At 39.8% G+C, this 25,270-nt stretch overlaps 2 protein-coding genes across 2 annotated transcripts in view; one reads left to right on the top strand and one right to left on the bottom strand.

Annotated features, from left to right (window-relative positions):
- Window positions 1-1,586: 1,586 nt before the first annotated feature.
- On the top strand, window positions 1,587-18,423 carry mfsd6b (major facilitator superfamily domain containing 6b). The gene is made up of 6 exons (XM_048599021.1): window positions 1,587-3,138; window positions 7,598-7,695; window positions 12,342-12,503; window positions 14,122-14,220; window positions 15,908-16,188; window positions 16,825-18,423. Exons 1-6 carry the CDS (start codon window positions 1,613-1,615, stop codon window positions 17,110-17,112), a joined length of 2,454 nt encoding a protein of 817 aa, XP_048454978.1. The 5' UTR covers window positions 1,587-1,612; the 3' UTR covers window positions 17,113-18,423.
- Window positions 18,424-19,113: 690 nt separating this feature from the next.
- The window catches only part of nemp2 (nuclear envelope integral membrane protein 2), a 31,011-nt gene continuing 24,854 nt past the window's right edge, over window positions 19,114-25,270 (bottom strand). Inside the window, exon 9 of the mRNA XM_020523551.2 lies at window positions 19,114-21,794. Within this exon, the coding sequence (XP_020379140.1) occupies window positions 21,602-21,794 (193 nt within the window). The 3' untranslated portion in view covers window positions 19,114-21,601. The remainder of the gene's footprint in view (window positions 21,795-25,270) is intronic.

The following is a 25,270-nucleotide window of genomic DNA, read 5'->3' as shown; positions in this document are numbered from 1 at the left end:
AATTTCATTTTCTCTCTTCCTTAAGTCAGTTTTGGGTCCCCCCCCACCACTTTCTTTTTCTCTGCCTGATGCAGTATAATATTCACCCACTCTAATGTATACTTCCTTCTCCTCCTGCACTGTTAATTTTACAATCATTCGATCTGATTGAATATGGGCTACACAGTTATTTGTGCTGCTCATTGGGTTCAGATGTTCTCTTTCCTGGCAATTACATTATCACCTCAAATTTGAAGCACACAAGATCATTCTGAGAAAACAGGCAAAGTCAAATCTAACCAACAGTAAATGCTGCTTGTTGCTGGATTGAAGCAGATTATCGCTCTTCACTTAGAATTGTTTATTTTGTAGACATCTTCCTCCAACATCTTCCATCCTCTTCATCTTGCGTTACCCTGTGCCAGTGTAAAACTAAATGGACATTGCACACTTGTTGCTTAACGCAGTGGTTATTCATCATCTGTAAATCAATTGGTGTATTTCAGCAGGCGTTTTACCATGGGAAACAACAGGTCCAACCCTGATTCTGACCTCACATTCTGTGTATGTGAATCGGTGAATATTTTACAAGAAAGCAAATCTTAATTCCCTGGCCTTATCCAAAGTGATGAGGCCAGTTGTAGCTTCACTGACAAGTTCAGTTCACTCAGGACAGACTGGTGGTCGGGCTTAAGACCTCACTGATTTGTATGACCCAGCCGCTCATTTCATTTGCAAGCTAAACCCACATGAAACTCACTTGTTATTTTTCTGTTTCCCAACCAGGATTAAAATTGCAACTTTTCTCAGTAATTAATGGCATAAGGACAAACCAATTTTTTTTCAAACCACATGCTGCATGATTGTATTCTGCAATTTCATTAGACTATCATTAATTATTAAGAAGCAGATAATGTCATATTTATTTTGAAAATTAGATTTTCATCTAGCTCTCCATCTCAAGATGAAATATTTAATATTTCTGTTTCTGATGGATGGTTACAAGAAATCTTCTCTCAAAGCTGCACAGCAACCCTAAGCTTTCTGCACAGGCCAATGACAAATCAGTCCTTCAGCTGATCACATGACATTGTTAAAGATTCTGTGTCCTGAGATGAATGGGTGGCACATAAACACAAAAGAGTACATTGTTTGCAAGCACTGTGTTTGAGCTCTAAAACCAATAGAAAAGTTTGTGATTTTGTTTATGCATACTGTACTGATATAATTAAAGGAGAAATGTCAACTTTAATTGAGGAATTTAATGTATAAAATAAGATTCTTAACTGCCTGGGATTGTGGGAAGTTCGGGTATGCATTCCAGACAGATCCCATATTCTCAGCTTTGTCTGGCTACATTTCAAAAACATGTTTTTGGTTTAGAAATTAAAGACACAGATAAATGACTTCCGTTCAATAAATGGGGTAGATGTATAATTTATTGAACTACTTGTCTTTTTTAACCATCCAACTTGACACTGGCAATTAAAAATAAGGCAGTTTTTCCTGAAATCTATTAGTAATACGATGTTGAATTTAAGGCTTTAGTTTTAAATTCATGTAAAGAATTTTCTAAATGTTTCCTTCTCATTTGTAGACTAGTGAAGGAATCTGAACACCACTTCAGTTAACTATGGCGAGTGATGACAAAGTTGCTATCCTTTCTGATGATGAAGAGGACCAGAAAAGAAAATATATTCTTTCTGAACCTTTCAACACTGTGTCAACAGAAGCAAGGAATGAACCACCATCTAGTCCTATCCATTCAGAAACAGAAGCAACAGAAACAGAGAAACAGGATTGGCTAGAGAGACGCTGTATAAAAATAAGTAATGACCTTCTTATTTCCAAAGTGTTTTACTTCTTCTTTTACTCTGGGTATGGATCATTGTACCCATTGCTACCTGTATATTATAAACAGCTTGGTATGTTGGCCAGCCAAGGTGGACTTCTGGTGGGAATAAGGTATTTTATTGAATTCTGCAGTGCACCGTTCTGGGGAGTCATAGCAGATCGATTTAGAAAAGGCAAAATTGTCCTTCTCTTTTCGGTTATGTGTTGGATTGTCTTCAACCTGGGAATTGGTTTTGTGAAACCTGCCTCCATGAGGTGTGAGTCAAAGAATCCAGTGCCTACCACATCAGCTTCAAATTTCTCTACTCTTTCAGCGTTACCCACGACTGCATCTACAAACCACTTTGTCTCAACCGAGTCGAATAAAAGTCGGGTACAGAGGGAGACTTTCACAAGCCAACCTTTTGGATACATGGGTAATCTTAGCCTTTCATTTCCCTCGGTCAGTTCAGAAGAAAGTCATGTTTTACAGAAAAGAGCTGTTCCAAGTGCTGAGAATTCAACAGCAACCATAAATCCCAGCAGGACATTATATTTCACCACGGCCAGCAGTACATCCGCCACGACTCTCCAGCCCACCAAATTGATCACTTATGACTTGGCAGAAGTTGAAAATATTTTCTTACTAATATTGTTGGTGGTTATCGTCGGAGAATTTTTCAGTGCACCAGCGGTCACTATCGTAGACACTGTTACCCTGCAGTACCTCGGCAAACACAGAGATCGCTATGGATTGCAGCGAATGTGGGGTTCCTTAGGATGGGGCATTACCATGCTGGCAGTTGGCATCTCAATTGACCACACGCACATTGAGGTTTCTGTTCAGGGCCAGGGCTGTCAGATACCTGATTACAAGAATTACAGGATAACCTTTATTGTTTTCGGAGTTTTAATGTCCATAGCACTAATTGTATCAACCCAATTCAGATTTGACTACAGTCATTTAAAACCTGAGGAAAATAAAAGTAAAGAATTTATTGAAATTCAACGAGTGGCTCGGAATCCTTCAGTGGAAGATTCTGGAGTCACAAATAATGCTGAAGAGTCCAAGAGTACAGGAACGAAAACATTTGAATTTAGACAGCTCCTGAGAATAATTTGCAGTGTGCAATATGGTTCTGTGCTATTTGTGGCCTGGTTCATGGGCTTTGGTTATGGCTTTGTGTTTACATTCCTCTACTGGCATCTGGAAGACTTGAATGGGACAACTACACTTTTTGGAATCTGCTCAGTCCTAAGTCATGTATCAGAACTGACTGCTTACTTCTTCAGTCACAAGTTCATTGAACTGGTCGGTCACATTAGGTAAGCTGCTATATTCAGTTTCCCTTTGCCTGATACAGTACACAGTTATAAACAAGACTTATAAATGAGGCGACAAGACTCAGCCTGTTTAAAGACAGTAGTTTTGTACTGAAGGAAATTTATGCTCGAGGACTTCATTTGTCTGAGGCTAAACTGAAACCCAAAAGCAGTGTGATTTTTCAATCAAAATACTAATTATAAACAAATTCATAAACAGAATATTAACGTGTCCTGGATTTTCACTCCCAAGGTAATGTGCAGTGGTGGGAAATTTTCTGGCTTGCTGCCCCTGTCTTAGAAAGGTTTCACGAGGGGTTACATCATCGTTCTAGGGAGGGGATAGATGTCAGATACAGTTGGACTCGCTGCACCTGGATCTAGAGTGGAGGTATCCACAGGGACTGCCAAGAGCCAAGGCAGGGTGGTTAAAAGGTCTGTCTCAGTTCGCTAGAACTTGGACCCAGTTGTGTTTTTTTGATTTTAGCCCTCACCTCTCACACTCATTCATACTTAATCCATGCCAACATACTTAACCATGCACTCCACTCATCCCAATGGATCTTTGTACGACCTGTGCCAAGTTAATGCCAACTCATACCAAACCATGCCTTATTCACTATCCTTTGCTGTGATATCTTTCATGCCATTTCACTCAATATCCACCCTGGGCAGATGTCAGGAGCCATGCTAAGATGAAACAAAATGAAATTCTGAATATCTATTGCAGCCGGGCAGGATTAATACGACTAATGGTAGGGCCTGGGGTAGCATTTTAGAACCGAGGGACTAGGGGTTCAGGTACATAATTCTTTGAACTTTGCGTCACATACAGGGTAGTTAAAAAGGCATTTAGCACACTTGGCTTTGTTGCTCAGTCCCTTCAGAGTAGGAGTTGGGATGTCATAATGAGATTGTATAGGACATTGGTGAGGCATCTTCTGGAGTACTGTGTCCAGTTCTGGTCACTCTGCTATAAGAAGGACATTATTAAGCTAGAGGGTTCAGAAGAGATTTACCAGGATGTTGCTGGGTATGGAATGTTTGAGTTATAAAGAAAGGCTGGCTGGGCCGGGACTTTTTCACTGGAGTGTAGGAGGTTGCAAGGTGACCTTATAGAAGTTTATAAAATCATAAGGGGAATAGGTAGGGTTAATGGTCAGTGTCTTTTCCCTAGGATCAGGGATTTCAAGACAAGGGGGCATATTTTTAAGGTGAGAGGAGAGAGATTTAAAAAGACATGAGGGGCTTTTTGTTTACTCAATAGGGTGGTTCATGTGTGGAATGAACTTCCTGAGGAAGTGGTGGATGCGGGCACAGATACAATGTTTAAAAAGACATTTGGTTAAGTACATGAATAGAAAAGGTTTGGAGGGATATGGGCCAGGTGCAGGCAGGTAGGACTAGAATAGTTTGAGATTATGTTTGACATGGACAGGTTGGACCGAAGGGTCTGTTCCCTGCTGTATGATTGTATGACTCCACTATATAAAACCACTCTCATTCATAAAAGCCAAATACATTTAAAACTTCTCAAATACTTAATCCTTTCCAAAAACAAAAATTATCTATATCATCCACATGTATCAACATCAAATCCTTTAATGAATTCTTGGAGCTATTATTCTAACTGTGACCTAATAGTCTAACCACTGTGTCAATGCTAGATTGTGGAAAGGAGTCAAGCAAAAACAATACTATTAGGATTATACTTAAGGTGCAGTTCCAAATATCTGTTGAAATGTCAAGGACAGATTTATTTCAACTTACAGACAGAGACAGACTGTTTTCTTCCCCTCGAAAATAAGAGGACAAGGATTTAAATAACTTCTTAGCTTGACAGCTCCACAGATCTTCTCCACCCTTTTCAAACATTTATGTCTACCCCAAAAAATCGTAACCTCATTTACTGTTTGGTAAGATCTTCAGTTCAACAAAGATGGTGTCTGCTTGAACTCAACAATGGCCTTTTGGGATTTTGGTTTCCCTTATGTATCAGCCATGTCCTGCTTTTTATTCCCATAATGGTGAAAATGGGATTTTAAAAAAATAATGTTCTTGGAATATGGGAATTGCTGGCTAAACTAGAGTTTATTGCCCATCCTTAATTGCCTCGGAGAAGGGGATGGTGAGTTGATGCCTTGAACCAGCAATATGTTCTGAAGTCAAGATGTTGTGTGATTTGCAGATGTTGGGTTCCCACCCATCTAAGGCCCTTCACCTTTTAAGTGATACAGGTTGCAGTTTGAAAGGAGCAGTTGCAGTCAGTAATAGCAGTAGGATTTTTGGATCTGGGTTCCCAGCACCATTTTGGATAAACTGTGAAGTCTTCACAACTCCATGAAAATCTAGGCCAGTGTTGTTTATCTACATTGACCCATTGTGACAGAATGAACAAATCTCACAGAATTTACAACACAGAGAACGGTTGGTCTGGAAATTTTTGTTCAGCTTGCAGTAGCCCGCTCCAAAATGCATTTCTTTGATTCATTGGAGAGATTCTTTAATATCTGTTGAAAAATGTAACTTTAACAGCCAAAAATGGAAGGGTTTGGTTTGGGGGGGGGGGGGGGGGGCGGGGGTGGGGGGGGGTGGGGGAGCAGTGGTGGTGGGTGAGGAGTCACTAAAAAGCTAAACACTTGAATTGCTCACTTCCTGTTTTGATGAAGTCACGTAAAGGATTTGGTGAACAATCTCTAGTCAGGTGGTGATTGGGTCATTTAAATATACGTATGAAATTTTGTGGTCTCATTTTAAGAATAAGTCTAATTCAAACCACAATCAGCCTGATTTCCCTGGTGTCAGGAATTCCAGCTGACGGAAGAGGATAGGAGGCTTTAGAGGTGCCCCTACAGGCTCCCTACCCTGCAAGAATTAGTCAAAGGCCTTTATTGTCTTCTCCAGGAGAAGCAGGAGTGTTTTCCACAGACCAAATGAATTACTATTTGGAGCAAGGGCCAAGGAAGGAAATTCCATTGGAGGGAGAGGGACACAGTTAGATAGGGAGGATTTTATCTGGGGTTTCAGTCAAGGCAGGAGTTGGGCCCAGGTGTTGGACAGAGTGAGTGTGTGGGCTCTTGATCCTGGAAGTGCTGAGAGTGGTAAAGCCAGGGGCTTTGTGTTTGAAGGATTGCACATGCCTGACAGAGATCACATATCTTTGAGGAGTGGTGCAGAGCATTAATTGCTTTGGAGAAGAATTAGAAGTCTGTGTGGGAGGTGCATGGGCGTGGTGTATATTGGAGACCTGTGGTGAAGAGAGGTCAAATGTTATGTGCCAGGCCTAGGACCTGTGGGTGAAGGCTGTTGGTGTAGTGTGTGCTTTTGGATATGTCTCAGGTAGGTGTTTGGATCCAGGAGGTAAGTGCAAAGGTATTTATCTCCTGACTCCACCACCTAACTCTTGCCAGAGGTAGCCCAATGGTTGGAAAACCCAGCTAAGTGCAATTATTGCCAACTATATAAATGACAATAAGGTTAGCAGCTTCATTATCATACTTTAAACAGAGTGGATTGGGAACCCATTCCTGTACCAGCCTCAGGTAAAGACAGACAAATGAATAGTTTGGAGACAGGTTTGGGGTGGGCTATGTATTTCTTAGCCCTTAACTCTCCCAGTGATACAGAACTGCCCATTTTTTAACGTCAAACCTATGTAATAATACCATTTTCACAGATACACATTCGAGTCAGTGGAATTCAGTATAGGGTGCTGCATTTAATGGACAGCTGATTTGATCCTGCCCATTTTACACCATTGTCCCATTCTGCTCCTTATTCTTACTCAACAAAGAATGTTAATATTGGGGAGTGGAATGCTCCATTTCAGCTGTTCAGTGTCAGCATCAAGTACAGCTGTATCCTGAATAAAGTTTCCTCCATTATGCTCCAACATCGGTATTGTATCTCTCCTGCACTAGTGTAGCAGTTCCTTTTCCACATCTACTACCTTGTATTCTCTGTGATTGGCATTTCCAGTTTGTGCCATATTTACAGATAGTTTTGTGTTTTGGGCCTATTTTTGACAAGCAACTGAAATGGGACTGGTCAATGTAATTTATACTGGATGCTTGTAACCAGAAGAGACGGAGCTTGAAATAAATCTAAAGGCAATGTTTACACCACTGCTCCATGTGATCCCTTTGTGTAGACTATTATTATATGAGGTAATTTGTTCTTGCATTGATTATCTATTATGCCATTGGTACCTGGATGGGTCAGCTAAGAGATCCATCCACCTGTGACCAGACTCAGTTTGGTGGATAAAATCTATCTGCTAGTAGCTGTTGCTTACTTTGTCACCTCCAGCTCTCAGAGGACAGATGCACCAAAAAGAAATGCCTCAAGTACACATTTCATCTCTCTCATTAGTGTTTTAGATTTCAGAAATTGGGGTTAACACACTTGGATTATTTCCAGAGAAGCCAATGCTTTGTTGTTGACTGTTCTACTTCTGTTCCAGGGTATTGTACATTGGCCTGGCCTGTAACACAGCTCGTTTCTTGTATATATCTTATTTGGAAAATGCATGGTATGTCCTCCCCATGGAGGTGTTACAAGGTAAGAACAATGTCAAGAACATTTTGAAACCTTAACACACGGCAAAATGAAATAATTATAATGTTCTTCCCTGAAATATCAGCACAAAAGCTGTTGAGTAAAATGGTTCCTCCGCTTGCGACCATTAGATGAGCAGAAGTAGGTAAATTGAACCAACATTTTCACTTCTGCAGGGGAAGAAATCCTCCTTTCTTTCCTGCTACTGACTGACTATCTCATGTTTACAGAGCATGTTGCTATGATCTTGAGTTCACTGCCAGAAAGGGTGGCAGAAGTAGATTAAGTAATGTCAAAAATCACACAACACCAGGTTTGTTTGAAATCACAAGCTTTTGGAGGGCAGCCTCTTTGTCAGGTGCAGTGAGAGGAGAGCACACAGACACAGAGTTCATAGGCAGAGAGATGAAGGGCAGAGAGATGAAAGGATCATACAACTGGTGTGAGTGGAGTGAACAAACCTAAAATGGCTGACTGGCTGCCTCCTGTTGAATCTTTAATCATTTATACATTCCTGCATTCTAGAAATTGCAGAGGCAGGATATGGAGAACTCTGTTATAAAAGGAGATGCGAGTTTCAATTGATTAAAATGCAAATTCCAGAATCTGTTTCATGTCACTGCTCCGAGATAATTGATCAGTGTCTGCCTAACTTTCCAAACTTCAAGGCAGAGCGATAGGAATATACAAAAGGTGACATCTCCGTTCAGACACAGAATTGTAGGTGTGAGGCCTTGTTCAGAATCTGTCTCAGAGTTTTGATCTGGAATCGGACTGGTTTTATTCTGAAAGCAGGAATTTATAAAATGCCACACAGACTGTCTGTGACTACAAATTGTGTGTTCCTTGAACAAAATAGAACTTATCTGCAAATAAACAAACATCTCAGATGAAATGGTTCATCCCATAGGCATGTGTGTGTGTGTGTGTGAGAGAGAGAGAGGGAGTGTATGTGTGTGAGAGAGCATGCGTGTGTGTGTGTGAGAGAGAGAGCGCATGTGTGTGTGTGTGTGAGAGAGTGTGTGAGTTTGAGAGAGAGAGAGTGTGTGTGTGTGTGAGAGAGAGAGCATGTGTGTGTTTGTGTGTGTGTGAGAGAGAGAGAAAGAGAGAGTTTGTGTGTGAGAGAGAGTATATTGTGTGTGTGTGTGAGAGAGAGAGAGAGAGAGAGTGTGTGTGTGTGTGTGTGAGAGAGAGCGATAAGTAATCTAAAACTGTACAAACTAATTAAGGTAGAGAGATCATAACAATTTATCCAGGTGAAGCTGTCAAAACAGGACAGTAAGGAAGATTTTACGGATACAGAAGTGTGGTGGGGTCAACCAGTAGCGCAACATGAATCCAAGATCCCGGTTGAGGCCGGCCTCATGGGTATAGAACTTGGCTATCAGTCTCTGCTCGGCAATTCTGCGTTGTTGTGTATCTGAAAGTCTGCCTTGGAGCACGCATACCTGCAGATTGGAAGCTGAATGCCCTTGACCGCTGAAGTGCTCCCGCACTGAGAGGGAACACTCCTGTCTGGTGAGTGTTGTGCGGTGTCCATTCATCTGTTGTCATAGCGTGTACATGGTGTCGCCAATATACCATGCCTCAGGGCATCCTTGCCTACCGCATATGACATAGACAACACTGGCCGAATCACACAAGTACCTGCCGTGTATGTGGTGGGTTGTGTTCCCACGTGTGATGGTAGTGTCCATGTCGATGATCTGACATGTCGTGCACAGTTTGCCATGGCAGGGTTGTGTTGTCCTGGAGGCTGGGTAATTTGCTGTGAACAATTGTCTGTTTAAGGTTTGGCGGTTGTTTGAAGGCGAGAAATGGAGGCGTGGGGAAGATCTTGGCGAGATGCTCAACGTCATTGATGACATGTTGAAGGCTGCAAAGAAAATGGCATAATTTCTATGCTCCAGCGAAGTACTGGACAACGAAGGGTACTCTATCGGTCGTATCCTGTGTCTGTTTGAGGAGGTCGTTGTGGTTTTTCGCTGTGGCACATCAGAACTGGCGATTGATGAGTTGAGCATTATATCCTGTTCCTATGAGGGCATCTGTCAAATTCCTCCTTATCTGAGCGCAGGGCTTAGCTGTAGGGGCTGCTCTTTTTAATATATATAGGGTGGAAGCTAGAGAAGTGCAGCATCGTGAGGTTGTCCGTGGGTTTGTGGTAGAGTGAGGAAATGATATGTCTGTCCTTGATGGAGATGCATGTGTCCAAGAATGAGACTGATTCTGAAGAGTAGTCCATGGTAAGTCTGACTGTGGGATAAAACTTGTTGATATCACTATGTAGGTGTTTCAGTGATTCCTCACCATGAGTCCAAAGGGAGAAAATATCGTCTCCCTATTTGGTGTATAGTGTTGGCTGGAGGTCCTGCGCAGCAAAGAAGTCTTGCTCAAGCTTGTGTATGAAAATGTTGGCGTATTCGGGTGCAAATATCATTCCCATGGTTCTTCTGGATGAAGAACTGGTTGTCGAAGGTAAAGACGTCGTGGTCGAGGATGCAGCAGATGTAGGATGGCGTCTGGAAATTGGCAGTTGTTGGTATTGAGTACTGAGGCTGTTGCAGCGATGCTGTTGTGGGGGATGTTGTGTTGCAACAGAAGCTGTGTGTTCCTTGTACGATGGGTTTCAAGATGCCCTTGACATAGCCAGAGAGCTTCTCACACAGGGTCCCGTTGCCTGATACGATGGGACATCCAAGTGTGTTGGCTTTGTGTATCTTCGGAAGTTCTTGCGTGGGGAACCTGTGCTGCCTTCCGAAGATACAGCTTCTGTCGCAACACCACGGATTTCACAAAGAAACTCAGCACCCACAGATCAGTCGAACCAGGAACATTCCTCGTTACAGTGGATGTTTTGGCACTCTACACCAGCAGCTCCCAGCCTCCAGGACAACATCGACCACAACACCACACAACCCTGCCATGGCAACCTCTGCAAGGCATGTTGGATCATCGACATGGATGCTACCATCACATGTGGGAACACCACCTGCCACATACACAGCAGGTACTCATGTGATGCGGCCAATGTTGTCTATTTCATACACTGCAGCCAAGGATGCCCCGTGGCATGGTATGTTGGCGAGACTATGCCGACGCTACAACAACACATGAATGGACACTGTGCAACAATCGCCAGACAGGAGTGTTCCCTCCCTTCAGCGGTCAAGGGCATTCACCCTCCGATCTTCGGGTAAGCGTCCACCAAGGCGGACTTCGAGATATACAACAACACAGAATTGCTGAGCGAAACTGAGAGCCAAGTTCCACACCCATGAAGACGGCCTCAACCTTGATCTTGGGTTCATGTCACACTACATGTGACCCCACCACACTTCTGTATCCGTGAAATCTTCCTTACTGCTCTGTTTTGACAGCATCACCTTGATAAATTCTTATGATCTCTCTACCTTAATTAGTCTGTACAGTTTTGGATTACTTATTAACTGTCTCTTATGAACTCTCTTTCACATAATCTCACACTCTCACGCACTCCCTCTCTCACACAGTCTCACTCTCAAGCGCGCACACACACACGCACAGTCTCTCTTGCTCTCTCTCACGCATGCGCGTACACACACACACACACACACACACACACATATATAAACTTATGGGGTGAACCATTTCATCCAACATGTTTGTTTATTTGCAGGTACATTCTATTTTGTTCAAGGAACACACAATTTGTAGTCACAGTCCATCTTTGTGGCATTTTATAAATTCCTGTTTTCAGAATAAAACCAGCCTGATTCCAGATCAAAACTCTGAGATAGATTCTGAACAAGGCCTCACACCTACAATTCTGTGTCTGAACGGAGATGACACCTTTTGTATATTCCTGTCGCTCTGCCTGTTTGAAGTTTGGAAAGTTAGGCAGACACTGATCAATTATCTTGGGGCAGTGACTTGAAACAGATTCTGGAATTTGCATCTTAATCAATCAAAACTTGCATCTCCTTTTATAACAGAGTTCTCCATATCTGTTTCTGCAATTTCTAGAATGCAGGAATGTATAAATGATTAAAGATTCAACAGGAGGCGGCCAGTCAGCCATTTTAGGTTTGTTCACTCCACTCACACCAGCTGTATGATCCTTTCATCTCTCTGCCCTTCATCTCTCTGCCTATAAACTCTATGTCTGTGTGCTCTCCTCTCACTGCACCTGACGAAGAGGCTGCCCTCCAAAAGCTTGTGATTTCAAACAAACCTGTTTGATGAACCTGGTGTCGTGATTTTTGACGTTGTCCACCCCAGTCCAACACCAGCTCCTCCACACCATAGTTTAAGTAATAATGTCAAAAGGAGAACTTATAGTGCTTGGAGGGGAAAATACTATGTGGCTGTGGAGCTTAAGGCTATTTAATTAGATCTTCCAAAGAGCTGGCACAGGCACAACTGGCAGTGTTCCTTCTCTGCTGTATCTTGTCAAGAAAATACCTTCAACAAATTGCAAGCATCAGAAAAAAATAGAGATGCCGTTCATTCAATTGAAACCATAAATCTGATGGTTTTGGTTTTCTTGCTGCCTTAGAAAAGTACGCATTTTCTTTCAAATGTGTAAAGCAATGCATGTCTGAGCATTAAAACTATATATTCCATTTTGTAAATAAATCAAATCTTGAAAAGATTTTTCTTATATGCAGGCGTTACCCATGCATCTGTATGGGCTGCATGCATCTCCTATCTCAGTGCAGCTGTACCTCCGGCATTAAGGACTTCTACCCAGGGAATTTTACAAGGACTGCATCTAGGTTTGGGCCGAGGCTGTGGTGCCATGGTAGGGGGAGTAATGGTAAATGCCTTTGGTAAGTATTGACATGATGGATTTTTTTCCATTTTTCCGGTCTTGGCATTATCGATAATTGGGAGTGAGTAGCTCATTATTTATGTAGCAACAGCAGCAACTTTTTGTCCTCATTATCTTGCTTCAAGCTATGTTGAATATAAAAGCATTTGATGTGCTTCAGATAATTTAGAGGTAGGCATGTCATTTATTTTTAATAGAAATTTTAAAGCTACATTCACAAATTGAACAGTTAGTAAATATAATATTCAATGTATTTACAATTGTCAAGTCCCCTTGAATAAAACAAGTTTTTTTCATTTACTTTATGCTTCACTGAACATCAAGTGCTGCTAAATTGTCTTTTCTGATCTTTAAGAATTCTCCTCTGTTTTCTTAATGAAATTGGCTTGCCTTTCAGAGAATTTACATGTTGATGTTGTAGGATAAAATTGTTAACAGAACAATCTCGGCAGATTATTAACGTTTCAATTGTTAACGGAATGCATCTTTTCACTTCCTCTTCGTGACCATATTAGCGGACCACATTAGCAGTTGTTCAGTTGATCAGAAAAAGATTAACAGGCAACATGAGGCTGCTAAACTGTGAATATCCCACACTGCCTGACCAGAATCTATTTTAAGAAAAGGGAAGTAAAAATGAACAGGATCACTGGGTAAACAAACTGATCAATGAATAGGTGCACAAGCAAAGTCCCAGACATTGTACGTACCCAATTGGTGCTCAGTTGGAAAGTACCAGCCCAGTTAGTTTTTAAGATGTGATGAGTAGTGCCCACTGGGCTGGAGAGATTGGTTTCAGAGAACTATTTGACCCATCACATTGTGGTGGCTCACTGGTAGATTTTCAAAGGGCATGTCATTTATTTTGAACCTGATTACATTTTTTGAACATGACTAAAGTATTGCACAGGGAGATATGAATTCACTTGATCTTTGAGAAGACATGTGATAAAGTCCTTTATAAAGGTATGCCTACCTAAAATTGCTGCCCATGGAATCAAACGTGAATTCTTAACCTTGTTGGGAATTTGCCTGGCTGGCAGGAGACACAGTGTGTTCGGGGTGGGGGGGTGGTAACAGATAGATACCCTCACTGACAGGATGTGACCAATGTCATTCCGCAAAGAATCGAACTGGGGCTTCAACCACTCAGTACTTATTAACAACTTAGACAATGGTACAGAAAGCCACTTACCCATACCAAAGTTATTAAACAGAAGGTTCTATTTGCTATTTGCCATGATTCCATTGAAATGCAGAACAGTCTTGGGGGTGGGGGGAGCTAATTGACCTGTTCCTACTTTTACGTTCCTATCATTTAGATCCACTTTTGTGCTTTTTTCCTATAGCCCTGTGTTCATTTTTGTTATCGAGTATACATCCAATTCCTTTTTTTGAGTTACGTTAACTCTGCTCCCACTACCCTTTCCGACAGAGTATTCCAGGTCACGAGACAACCCCCACAGGAACATGCACGTACACAAATGTCACGGGAGAATGATATTGTCTTTAGCTGTGACAGCCATACATAATCTGATAAGTTGCTGATATAAATGGAAGAGATGCATAAATGAATTGTATGTGACTACAGCAATATCATTTGATACGGATTTCAGGTGCTCCACAAACATTCCGTGGAATTGGTATGGCCTCTCTCGTGATTCTCCTACTTTTTGCCTTGATCCAATGGCTAGCAGTGCCTGATGAAGATGAAGGTATTTATCACATGACAATCCTGATTAGCATTAAATTGAAATACTATTAGATAATATGTTCAAAACACATACAGTCTTTAATTCCCTTCCTCAGTTAAACTGTGAAACAAGTGGCCTCTCTCTTGACCGCTGGCAACAGCTCCAGGTGATAGCTAACAGTTGCTACAGGAAATAGTTTACTTCCTTCTCAATCCACTACTTTCTAGAGGAATTCAGGTAAAAGTAATGACCTGCAAATTCCTAAGCCCCAAACATCTAGCATGCGTGCAGTAGAGTGAAACCCAATCTCATGCCAAGCCAATAGTCCCTTCAATGTGTGCCAGTACCTATACAGGTACATCAATGGTATCTACCTCAGCCAAGCCATCCTTGTAAGGCAGATGTCCAAATGTATTAATTTTTTTTAGAATAAACTAAGCAACTTCTCTGGTATTTATCACTTTAACAAGGGTTTGAGTCCAGAAAATGGCCTTTAAGGAACTCATACTAGCACTCTAAAGAATTTCATTGAGGTTTTGCGGTGTGTAATGGAAGAAATTTTTCAGGAAATTCTGACACGTGTCCTGAAAAAGAATAGAATGAGATCAATTACAGCTCCTTAACAGAATTTTAATGTCTTGTCCAAATGAGTGTAATTCCTACAGAGTTGGGAACGACCCATATTCTGTCACCACTGCAGCCCACTTCCAAAAATGTCAAGTTGTATTCTGTTGCTGAACTAGAGTTTTAAGACTTAATGCCATACAGAATACTAAATAATCTGAAAACTGCTGTCCAATACTATTAAGGTCTATTTCATGTTCGGAAGTACATTTACATTACTTAAAAGTCTAAGATTGGAAGGGAAGCATTACAGTGAACTAATTGGGGTAAAAGCAAAATACTGTAAAGTTGAACTAAGAACAGAAATGCTCAGCAGCAGATTGGGCAACATCTTTGGAAGAGAGAAGCAGAGTTCATTCATCAACCTGAAACATTAACTATTTCTCTCTTCATGGGTGTTGTTTTTTCTATTTCTAGCATTTTCTGTTTTCATTAAGGTAACGAGTTGGCCAATGATATTTTCAGAAGTGTAACTGTGGTTAATCTAACTGCTGAATATGTGCTCGGCTGCAAACTACTAAGAGAGTGTTCTTCTGCACGTCAGCCAATACCTTTGTACTTAGCTTTAAACGTCATCCACTTCACCAGAGTGGTTAACCTGAATGTATGACAAGGAGTAAAGATTTTTGAGCAGAGTTCAACTACTGAAAATTACACAGAATCTACAGCACAACACAGGCTCTTTGGTCCAATTGATATGTGCCAGTATTTATGGTTAACCAACTTGAATGTTTATTTATGTTTTTTCTTCATATTCCTCTCACTTGAATTAGCTCTAACCTCTCTGCCCATGCATTTCTCTATTGCCTTCTCCCTCACAAATACATCAAATCATCCCATAATTTGGATCTGCTTTAACCATTCTAGATTTTAATAAAGTTCATCCTGAATTTGATCTGTTATTGTTTTTTTTACATTAAAATAATTAAAGTCTTTAATTTAATTATCTTGCTTCACAGTTGATGTACTTGCTTCAATACAATGTTGCTTATAAGTGGAAAGTTTAAATTTCTGCCCAATCCTCAATTTACTGAACGAAAGTTCAAATGGAGCCTTTTTATTTTGTCTCCTTTTGACTATTTAGAGAAGAAGATGCTTGCAGAACGGATTCCAGTTCCATCAAGTCCTGTTCCCATAGCAACCATCGATCTCGTACAACACCACTCGGATAGTACGATGCCCCACCTTGAAACCAAACGTCCTCTAAAAAAGACAAAATACCAAGAGGAGCAGGAAGATGTTACAAAACCTGCCTGGGCCATCAGCTCATCGCCATGGGTCACAATCGCGTTTGCCTTTTATCAGGTTATGGAGATGGTAAAGTTAGCGAAGACAAATGCAACTATTGAGCATCAAGTGCTACAGGTTAATTGACAATTTCATATTACAAATCTCACTCTGGCCATACTATAATCTTATAATTTTCTAGTTTACACTTGTGCGATGCTGAGTTGTATTAACTATTAATAAATACTCTGCAAAGATAAAAATTTTAGTCAGAAAACATTGAAATTTAGTTAGTAGTAATAGTTTAATTGTGCCTGTCTTCAAAATATAATGCCAAAGCTATCTTAAACTGCGTCTTTTGTATCTCCTCTGACTTTTACCCTGCAGCTTTTAACTGTGAATCTCTGGCACTATTCTTGGGCTCGCTCACAAGCTCTGATTCCTGTTGATTTCATTCATCTGTCATGTTTTAACATGGGGTTCCCGCACTGATCTCAGGCTGGCTGTCTTTACTCCTACCCTTCACTTTAACCTGTGGGTGACCTCTACTGTTCTCAAGACTTGCATACTGTGACTTCCCCCTTGACACTTATTAGTGTTGGACTCTGAAAACTGTTCTCTCTCCGCTCAACTTACTCTCACTCCAGTATTTTTAAAGTGATAATAACTAGTAACATTAATTTTGGAAATAATCCTTCCAGATAAACCCTCATCATTTATCTGGATCTAGCAATGATCAGCCATAGTTTGAATTCGTTTTTATGTTCACTTTAGGAGGAAAATGATTGTCCACTAGCTGCAGACACCTGGCCGGTTGGGGGCCCTGCAAATCTTAAACCATCACCCACTTCCAAGAAGCAAGAAAAGGTAGAAGTCCCAGTAACTACCTCTGAACCTGATGAGATCAGCATCAGCTCCACACAAGGCACTGAGAATGGATTGAACCAGTCAGATTTGCCTAGGAATTTAATGCCACTGCCAGGAAATGGGAAGCAGAACCTTGAACCAGAATTGCTTCAGCAAACAAGCACTGTTCAAAAAAGTCAAAAAGATGCCTCATGATGGTCAAATTTAAAGATTGCAAAGCACTTGAAAGCATTGAAAAAAATGGATTCATAATTTTCCGTGATGAATGTTTTAAAAAAGAAAGCACAGGAAAGTTTCTGAAGAATAGATCTGCAATATTTCCAGATCATCAATAAGACACTGATGGCTAATAGTGTAAATTTCAGAAATTATAAGGTTCTACAGTACATTTCAGTGTATTTAGAGCTTCAATAGCAGAATTTAAGTGCCTGTTCGTACATGAAGGACATAACACTGTCCGCTCAAAACATTCACATGAATTCTTAAAACCATGCATTGAAACGGTTTAAAAAGTAGCTGAATTGCTGAACTATCGGGATTATACTATCAAACGGAGGTGCAATTGCAGTACACTAAACGGCAATTAAGAAAAAGTCAAATGTCTGAGTGCAAATGGTTTTATCGCAGTGTAGTCAGTTCAGAATCTGAATTTCTAGAATCTGTATTAATTGGTATGTTGAGTTGGGATTATCAAGCAGAATAGCCACTGACGTCTGTCAGTTAGTCTGTGTTAAAATTAGCTTGAGGCATCTTTTGAGTAAGAGATCACCAGAGATTTCATTGTAAGAAGCCATCTTCTTTCAACAAGATGTTGTTTTAGTAGGATACATGGTCTGAGGGAGGAAAGAACTGAATAGTAAAGCTCACCTGTATGTTAATAGTTTTCTTAAGTTCAACATGTAGCCACTATTTATACCAGGATTCAAGAACCAGCCCAACTTTCATTTAAAATTTGTAATTTAATACATTTAAATTTCATCTCCAAGTTCCTCTGTAAATGTTGTGCAGGCAATTAAAGCTTGCAGTGTATTTTAATGGAGATATTTCTACTTTTAAAGATTGCCAATAGGGTACATGAAAGGTAGAATATTTTTAATTTAATTTAAATTATTTAAGCAAACTGGCTGAAACTAAACTATTAACCCAAAACTCAAAATAGAGTAATTAACAAGTTATTTAGCACTTCTCATTCACTTATGTTTGGACAAGGGAAAAAGGAAAAAGTTATCCAGTTGTAAAATGTCTACAGGTTATCTATTCTCACACAAACTCATAGATACCATGCTTCCAAATCTTCACATCATCTTTGCTTAAATGTAAACTTTAAATCTGTCACGAAATGTCTTGATGTACACCTTTACAGTAAAACTCAACTAAAGGTCAGGCTATTTTGTGTAAATCTGTAAAAACCCAACTCGGATGTATCTATGCATACCAAGCTTTTGAATCAGTTAAACAGTCAGCTATTTACAGTGTTACATTGCTGAGTCAGCCTGAGTAAATGAAATACAGAATTTGAAATGCAGGAGCTCTCCTGAAAATTTCTACTTTGAATTATACAATTAATCCTTGTTTTAAAAATGAAAAATTAGAGACCTACTATTAAATTGATCAACAAGTCAAGGCCAAACAGTATGGTATTGGCAGGGGTAGGGGTGCGGAATTGGGGTCAAAATTGAAAAAAAAAAGAGGAATTGGACTACAAGGAAAGTGTGGCATCTCTTATTCATTTTCTGATACCTGGCAAGAAGACACCCCATGAAACCTCTCATCATGCCATTGGTGGCAGTTGTGGGAAACCCACAGGCATTTCAAAAGAAATATGGTTTATTTTTAAGCTTTACTATTTTATCCAGGTCCCTTCTGAATTGCCTCCTAGGTATTAAAGACCTAAAAGCATAGCAAATTGTCATTATGAATTTTCAAAATTGAGGATGGACCTATTTTTGCTCAAATGTAGGGTGCTTCGTTGTGTTGTCTGTACAATTGTTAGTGCCTTCAATGTATTACAAATAGCACTATGTATAAAATATGTTGATTTTGTGTGGGCTCTCGGCTGGTGAAATTTTTAGATTGTTTCTAAACAACGTGGAGATGTAAATTATGTTACTGAATTGTACATTATCTTAGTGCTGAAAGAACTGCTTATATTAAATTTGATTTTATTAATAAAATGCTATATAAAAACAACTTTGTGATCACATTTTACCAAGCAATTTAAATTAATTGCAATTTTTAATAAAATAATACAGATATAAAGAGTTAGAAAACAAACTACTCTAAAATACCTTTGAATATTAAAGCACCGGTCTTGATGAAAAGTTAAAAACCCAGTCCAATCATGTACTTATCTTAGATTGGATACATCCTGGTATAGACAATTACACCAAGACAAACAAGATGATGATGGGGTATTAACTCAAAATAAAAGCACTAACATTGCATTAATAAAACCCTCGAGTTGTCCAGTCCATTGATATAAATGGGAAATGTTCTAACAATAGTACAGGAGTCCATTTCGAGTGCCTCCACATGAGGGAGCTCTTACCTCAAACTTCTTCAGAAGAATACCTGTTCCTTGTGCCCTCTCCTGAACTTAACAGCTGGTGCTGCAACTTTGGTTTAGCCAATCTGGACAAACACAAACTATCACTTCATTCATTTACAATAGGCTGGGTCTCGGAACAATATTCACCAGGTGGTCGTATTTTAATTAATAGCAATAATAAATTTATACATGGAATCCAGATGGTATTAACCTTGAGAGCAAGATTTATCATTGAAATTATTTTTTCCCCTTTAAATGCCATTCTTAACACTTCCACATACATTTAACCCATATAATCATTCCTCTACATTCTTCAAAGTCAGACACTAATGAAGTGTCTTGCACAATTAATGATAAATTCTTTTCACAAGAGATGTCAATAATGGTTTCTATTCAGCTAACAGGCCAGATGAAATGTAGTCCTATTTACTTGTAAATAATAAAATATCACTTGGGAGTTAAATTCCAACTTAGACATCACTTCTAACAAAAACTACAGGATATACAGACACGATAGATGAACATCTAAAGTTAAAATATGCTTGAATAAGCTCAACAAGTAAATAGTTTTTTTTCCCCAAGAATAATGAACTCTCACAAAAAGAATAATGTCATGTAAAAAATATTAATATTTACATAAAATGTTCAGGAGTGGGATCTTGTGTTACTATTTTGCATAACAAAAATTCTGAGTTGAAAACAGGTGAACTTCCCAAACAGGACATTTTGGGCAAATTATCAGCAGAACACCTACATCAAACTGACTGTAATCTGAAAGACAGCTTCATAACAGAGTTAAAAAGATATTTTGAGCATTATTTGCTCAAGAACTCCTGTGAGATTCCAGTCTTTTTTTCTACGTGCATTCTTTTGAATGAAGAATTCCATATTGGAAAAAAAAATCTTCATTTTTTTGTTTGTCTCTACGCCTCGCACCAAAAAAAAATTAAACATGCTTGAAACTCCACAATCACAAAATGGCTTTTGTATCCACGATACTCCACTGCAGGCTTCCAGTCATTATGAGGCAAAGTGCTTGTCCCCTGGCAATGAATAAAATTTGAAAGCAAATTCTGCCTGTCGACACAGAAGCAAGTACATTTACATAAAATAATCCTAATTCAATGTTCACAGGTCATTCAATACCATTTGTTACTTTGCACTGAATAAAATGGCTACAAGATCGTTGTGACTTCGAATAAATCCCATTTCAAATTAATTTTCATATAAATCTTCAGATAAAAGCAGCCCTTTTTTAAACCTGAGTTGGATGTAGAATTAAACAAAATTACACAGTACAGCTCAACTGAAATCCGTTTTGTTAAAATTTGCATACTGAAGTCAGTTGCATGATTAATATTGCATGTTTAAACACAATAATTATCTCACATATTCATCTAATCACCTTTGCTTCCACAATTTAAAAAAAAATGTTTATCCTGGACAAGGAAACAATATTTGTAACACAATGATTTAAGCAGAATACAACACATATCACAATTAACCTAACCTCCAGTTTGCACCTCAATTCCACACAACTTGTTTTCTATATTTGTCATGTGGAGCTGCTTGTTACACAAATTGAGGGCAAGATGGTCTGAACTGCTGATTATAACCAACCCATCAATGCAGCCCTACAATTAACTGCCTGAATGTTAGTAATAAGAACATCAGATGCCTGGTTTTCCTTGTTGCTTTATCTTCCATTTTCAAAGACAGAAATTCTCACTCAGGGGAAGTAATCTAGCAGTCACTGTAGAAAGACCACAATCTCTTCCTCTGAAGCCATCCAGTTCAGATAATGTCATTTTGGTGCTTGAGGTGTAGATGGGCCTCAGTGCCTCAACTTCAACCAAAAGTCTTTCAATAATGATAGGGTCCATTGGTGTAGTCAAAGACTACTCAGGCTGAACTATACCTATTCAGTGTAAACTTTTCCTTAAAAAATACAAACTCTGTGTAATCATTAAGCAGCTCAATTCACAGGTTCCTTGGTCTCTGTGCATTCAGTTGTCAGAGTTATCAGAGTCAGTAATGATAGTACTCAGACATTTCAAGCTATCAATTTTGTGGTATTATCCAGTTTCTATTCACAATAACAGTTGAAAATATTAATTAGATGTCAGTGAAGCAAGATCAATTCATTATCACAGCAACTTCACGTCCATCTGCAGCTGCCATTTCCCCATTCTCAGAGACTGAAAGATTATTTTCTTCCCTGACAAAGAGTTGGGCTTCCAAAAATGAACCTCCAATTCCGTAGTGTTGCTCATGGTTCTGCATTTCCTCTGATGTAATATGATAAGCTCCTAGGATGAAGTCTGCAAGTCTGCAAATTAAATGGAAAGCTGAACAGGAATGTCCATATAGTCATACAGCACAGAAACAGACCCTTCAGTCCAACTAGTCCATGCTGACCATAATTCCAAACCAAACTTGTTCTGCCCATCTGTGCCTGGCCCATATCGCTCCAAATATTTCCTATTCATATACTTACCTAAATGTCTTTTAAAAGTTGTTATTGTACCTACATCCGCCACTTCCTCTGGAAGTTCAGTCCACACATGAACCACTTCTCCGGAAAAAAAATTGCCCCTCATGACTTTTTTTAAATCTTCTCCTCTCACTTTAAAAATAAGGCCCCTACTCTTGAAATCCCCCACCCAAGGGAAAAGACCCCCGCCATTCACCTTATCAATACCCTTTGTGATTTTATAAACCTCTATAAGGTCACACCTCGACCTCCTACGCTCCAGTGAAAGAAATCCAAGCCTATTCAGCCTCTCCTTATAACTCAAAGCGTCCATTCCCAGTAACACCCTGATAAATCTTTTCTGAACCCTGTCCAATTTAATAATATCCTTCTTATAACACGGCGACCAGAGCTGCACACAGTACTCCAGACGAGGCTTCACCAACATTATGTACAACCTCAACATGACTTCCCAACTCCTATAATCAAAGGTTTGAGCAATGAAGGAAAGCATGCTAAATGCCTTCTTAACCACCCTGTCTACATGTGACGCAAACTTCATTGATCAGATGTAACAGCAAATTGCTACATTTTTGAATCAGATGACTGAATATGAACTCGGCTTTCATTTTATAGTGAAATAGTAAATTCAGCATTTTTTAGGGATAGGTAGCAAAGAAGATGACTGCAATCACTACCAGTGATTGCTGTGGTGAGTTTTGTGGCAGAATTGGAATCTCCAAACTGATTGATTCTGCAAGTGAGAGGCAAGAGAAAGGCAGTTTGAAATTACATGAACAAGAATGGCATGCAGTATTATGCACAAGATATATTAGTAGCATTTAATACCAATTTTGGAATCATCCACTAAACAGTTCTCCATTTTCAAATGGTTTGACATAGGAAATGTGTTCCATTCACACAAAAATAACATGGCATGCCAGATAATTGTCTTCAAAGGCTCCCAATAAATTGATATGTATTAGAATGAACAGTGACTTGCATTCAAATTTATGACATGCAGTGATGTCAGTGACTGGAGTAAGGCAGAGTAAACATGCAAATATCTGCTTGTTCTGACCTGGCAAATATTACTATTAATACAACAGGGTTAACAATAAGTAATCTGAAGAGAAAGGTTTACTAGTATAGAAGTACCAGTTGCAGAAAGTTACATTTCTAGGTTTCTAATCTTTGTTCCAGGAGCAATATTAAAATAAATAATCTGAATTAGTATGATAAATTGCCCTTTTGTCAATGTCAACCCACAATACTTCACAGATAAACAGTTGGTTTTGAAATGTAGACATTGATTTCTAGATAAATGCAGCAGTCTAATTCGCAATTACAGGACTGGCCAACTTTTGTACTTTTGATTGAGGGATAAATGCTGAATGGGATAATGCAGTGTTTCTCTTTAATAAAATGCTACGGAATTTTTAAAATCAAAATAAAAGAAGTGCAGATGCTGGAAATCTGAAACAAAAACAAAGTGCTGGAGGAACTGAGCAGGTCTGACAAAGGATCAGAGGCCTTGAAATATTAACGTTGTCTCGCTCTCTATACAGATGCTGCCAGACCTGCTGAGTTTCTCCAGCAATTTCTGTTTTTATATGGGATTTTTAACATTTGTTTGAGCAGGCAGGATTTCAATTTAATAAACATGCAAAAGAAAAAAATACAACACAGCACTCGCTCACCATTGATATCACATTACTTTCGATCTCACTTATTTTGTCCCCACTTTTGCTGAATGCATCTACGGCGAGTTCTTTTCCCATGGAATCCCTACAGCGTGTAAGCAGGCCATTCGGCCCATCGAGTCTACACCAACCCTTCTGAAGAGCATCCCACCCAGACCTAGCCCCCTACCCTAGCCCTGTAACCCTGCATATCCCATGGCCAATCTGCCTAACCTACACATCCCTGGACACTACATGGAATTTAGTATGGCTAATCCATCTAACCCGCACATTTTTGGATTGTGGGAGGAAACTGGAGCACCTGGAGGAAACCCACAGAGACATGGGGAGAATGTGCAAACTCCACACAGTCACCTGAGGGGAGAATCAAACCCGGGTTCCTGGTACTGTGAGACAGCAGTGCTAACCATTTCAACTGCACCACGTACCCTTGTGGGTATCAGCCATGTTCCAGGCACGCGAGTCTCAATTAAAGTTGACAGCTCATTGATAGGCATGGGGTATTACAATTAGGCTCTATCCTGTCCTCAACAGATACTACAAACATAATAATCTCTGCATAACTTCCAATTTCACACTCTATCGAGTACAGCTGAATGCATGGCTAGAGAGATGGTGTAGGGTATTCAGACCAATTTTGGGAGAGGTGGTATAATCACTGGACTGTTAATCCAGAAACCCAGATAACATTGTGGGGACCTGGGTTCGAATCCCACCATGACAGCTAGTGGAATTTGAACTCAATAAAAAAAAATCTGAAATTAAGAATCTAATGATGATCATGAATCGATTTTCAGGAAAAACCCATCTGGTTCACTGATGTCCTTTAGGGAAGGAAATTGCCATCCTTACCTGGTCTGGCCTACATGTGACTCCAGACCCACAGCAATGTGGCTGACTCTGAACAGCCCTCTGGGCAATAAATGCTGCCTAGCCAGCGATGCCCTCATCCCGTTAATGAATAATACAAAAGTAAAATGTGGCTTACGAAATGGCAGCTGAACATTCCTGATTACAACAAAGACAAATTTGCTGGAAAAGCTCAGCAGGTCTGGCAGTATCTGTGAAGGAAAAAACAGAGTTAACGTTTCGGGTCCGGTGACCCTTCCTCACAGCGTTCTGAATTTTCTGAAGAAGGATCTCGACCTGAAATGTCAGCTTTCCTGCTCCTCTGATGCTGCTTGGCCTGCTGTGTTCATCCAGCTCTACACCTTGTTATCTCAACAAGAAAAAGGTCAGTTTTGCACTTAGTTTTAGGGAATGATGGAGGCAGGTGGAAGCAGTATCAGTGGGGAAGGATTTCACCAGTGGTGATATTAGATTTAGTGTAGTTATGGGAAGAAATAAAATATTGACCAAGAGTAATAGTTCTAAATTGGAAAATGGCGAACTTTACTGAGCCAAGACAAAAACCAAAATTGCTGGAAAAGTTCAGCAAGTCTGGCAGCATCTGTGAAGAGAAATCAGAGTTAACATTTCAGGTCTGGTGATCCATCCTTAGAACCAGACCCAAAATGTTAACTACGATTTCTCTTCACAGACGCTGCCAGACCTGTTGAGCTTTTCCAGCAACTTTGGTTTTTGTCTCTGATTTATAGCATCCACAGTTCTTTCGATTTTTATTTACTG

Source organism: Rhincodon typus, chromosome 7 (assembly GCF_021869965.1).
Source record: "Rhincodon typus isolate 14 chromosome 7, sRhiTyp1.1, whole genome shotgun sequence".
Lineage (NCBI taxonomy): Eukaryota > Metazoa > Chordata > Chondrichthyes > Orectolobiformes > Rhincodontidae > Rhincodon > Rhincodon typus.
This window is presented reverse-complemented; position numbering and strand designations above follow the sequence as displayed.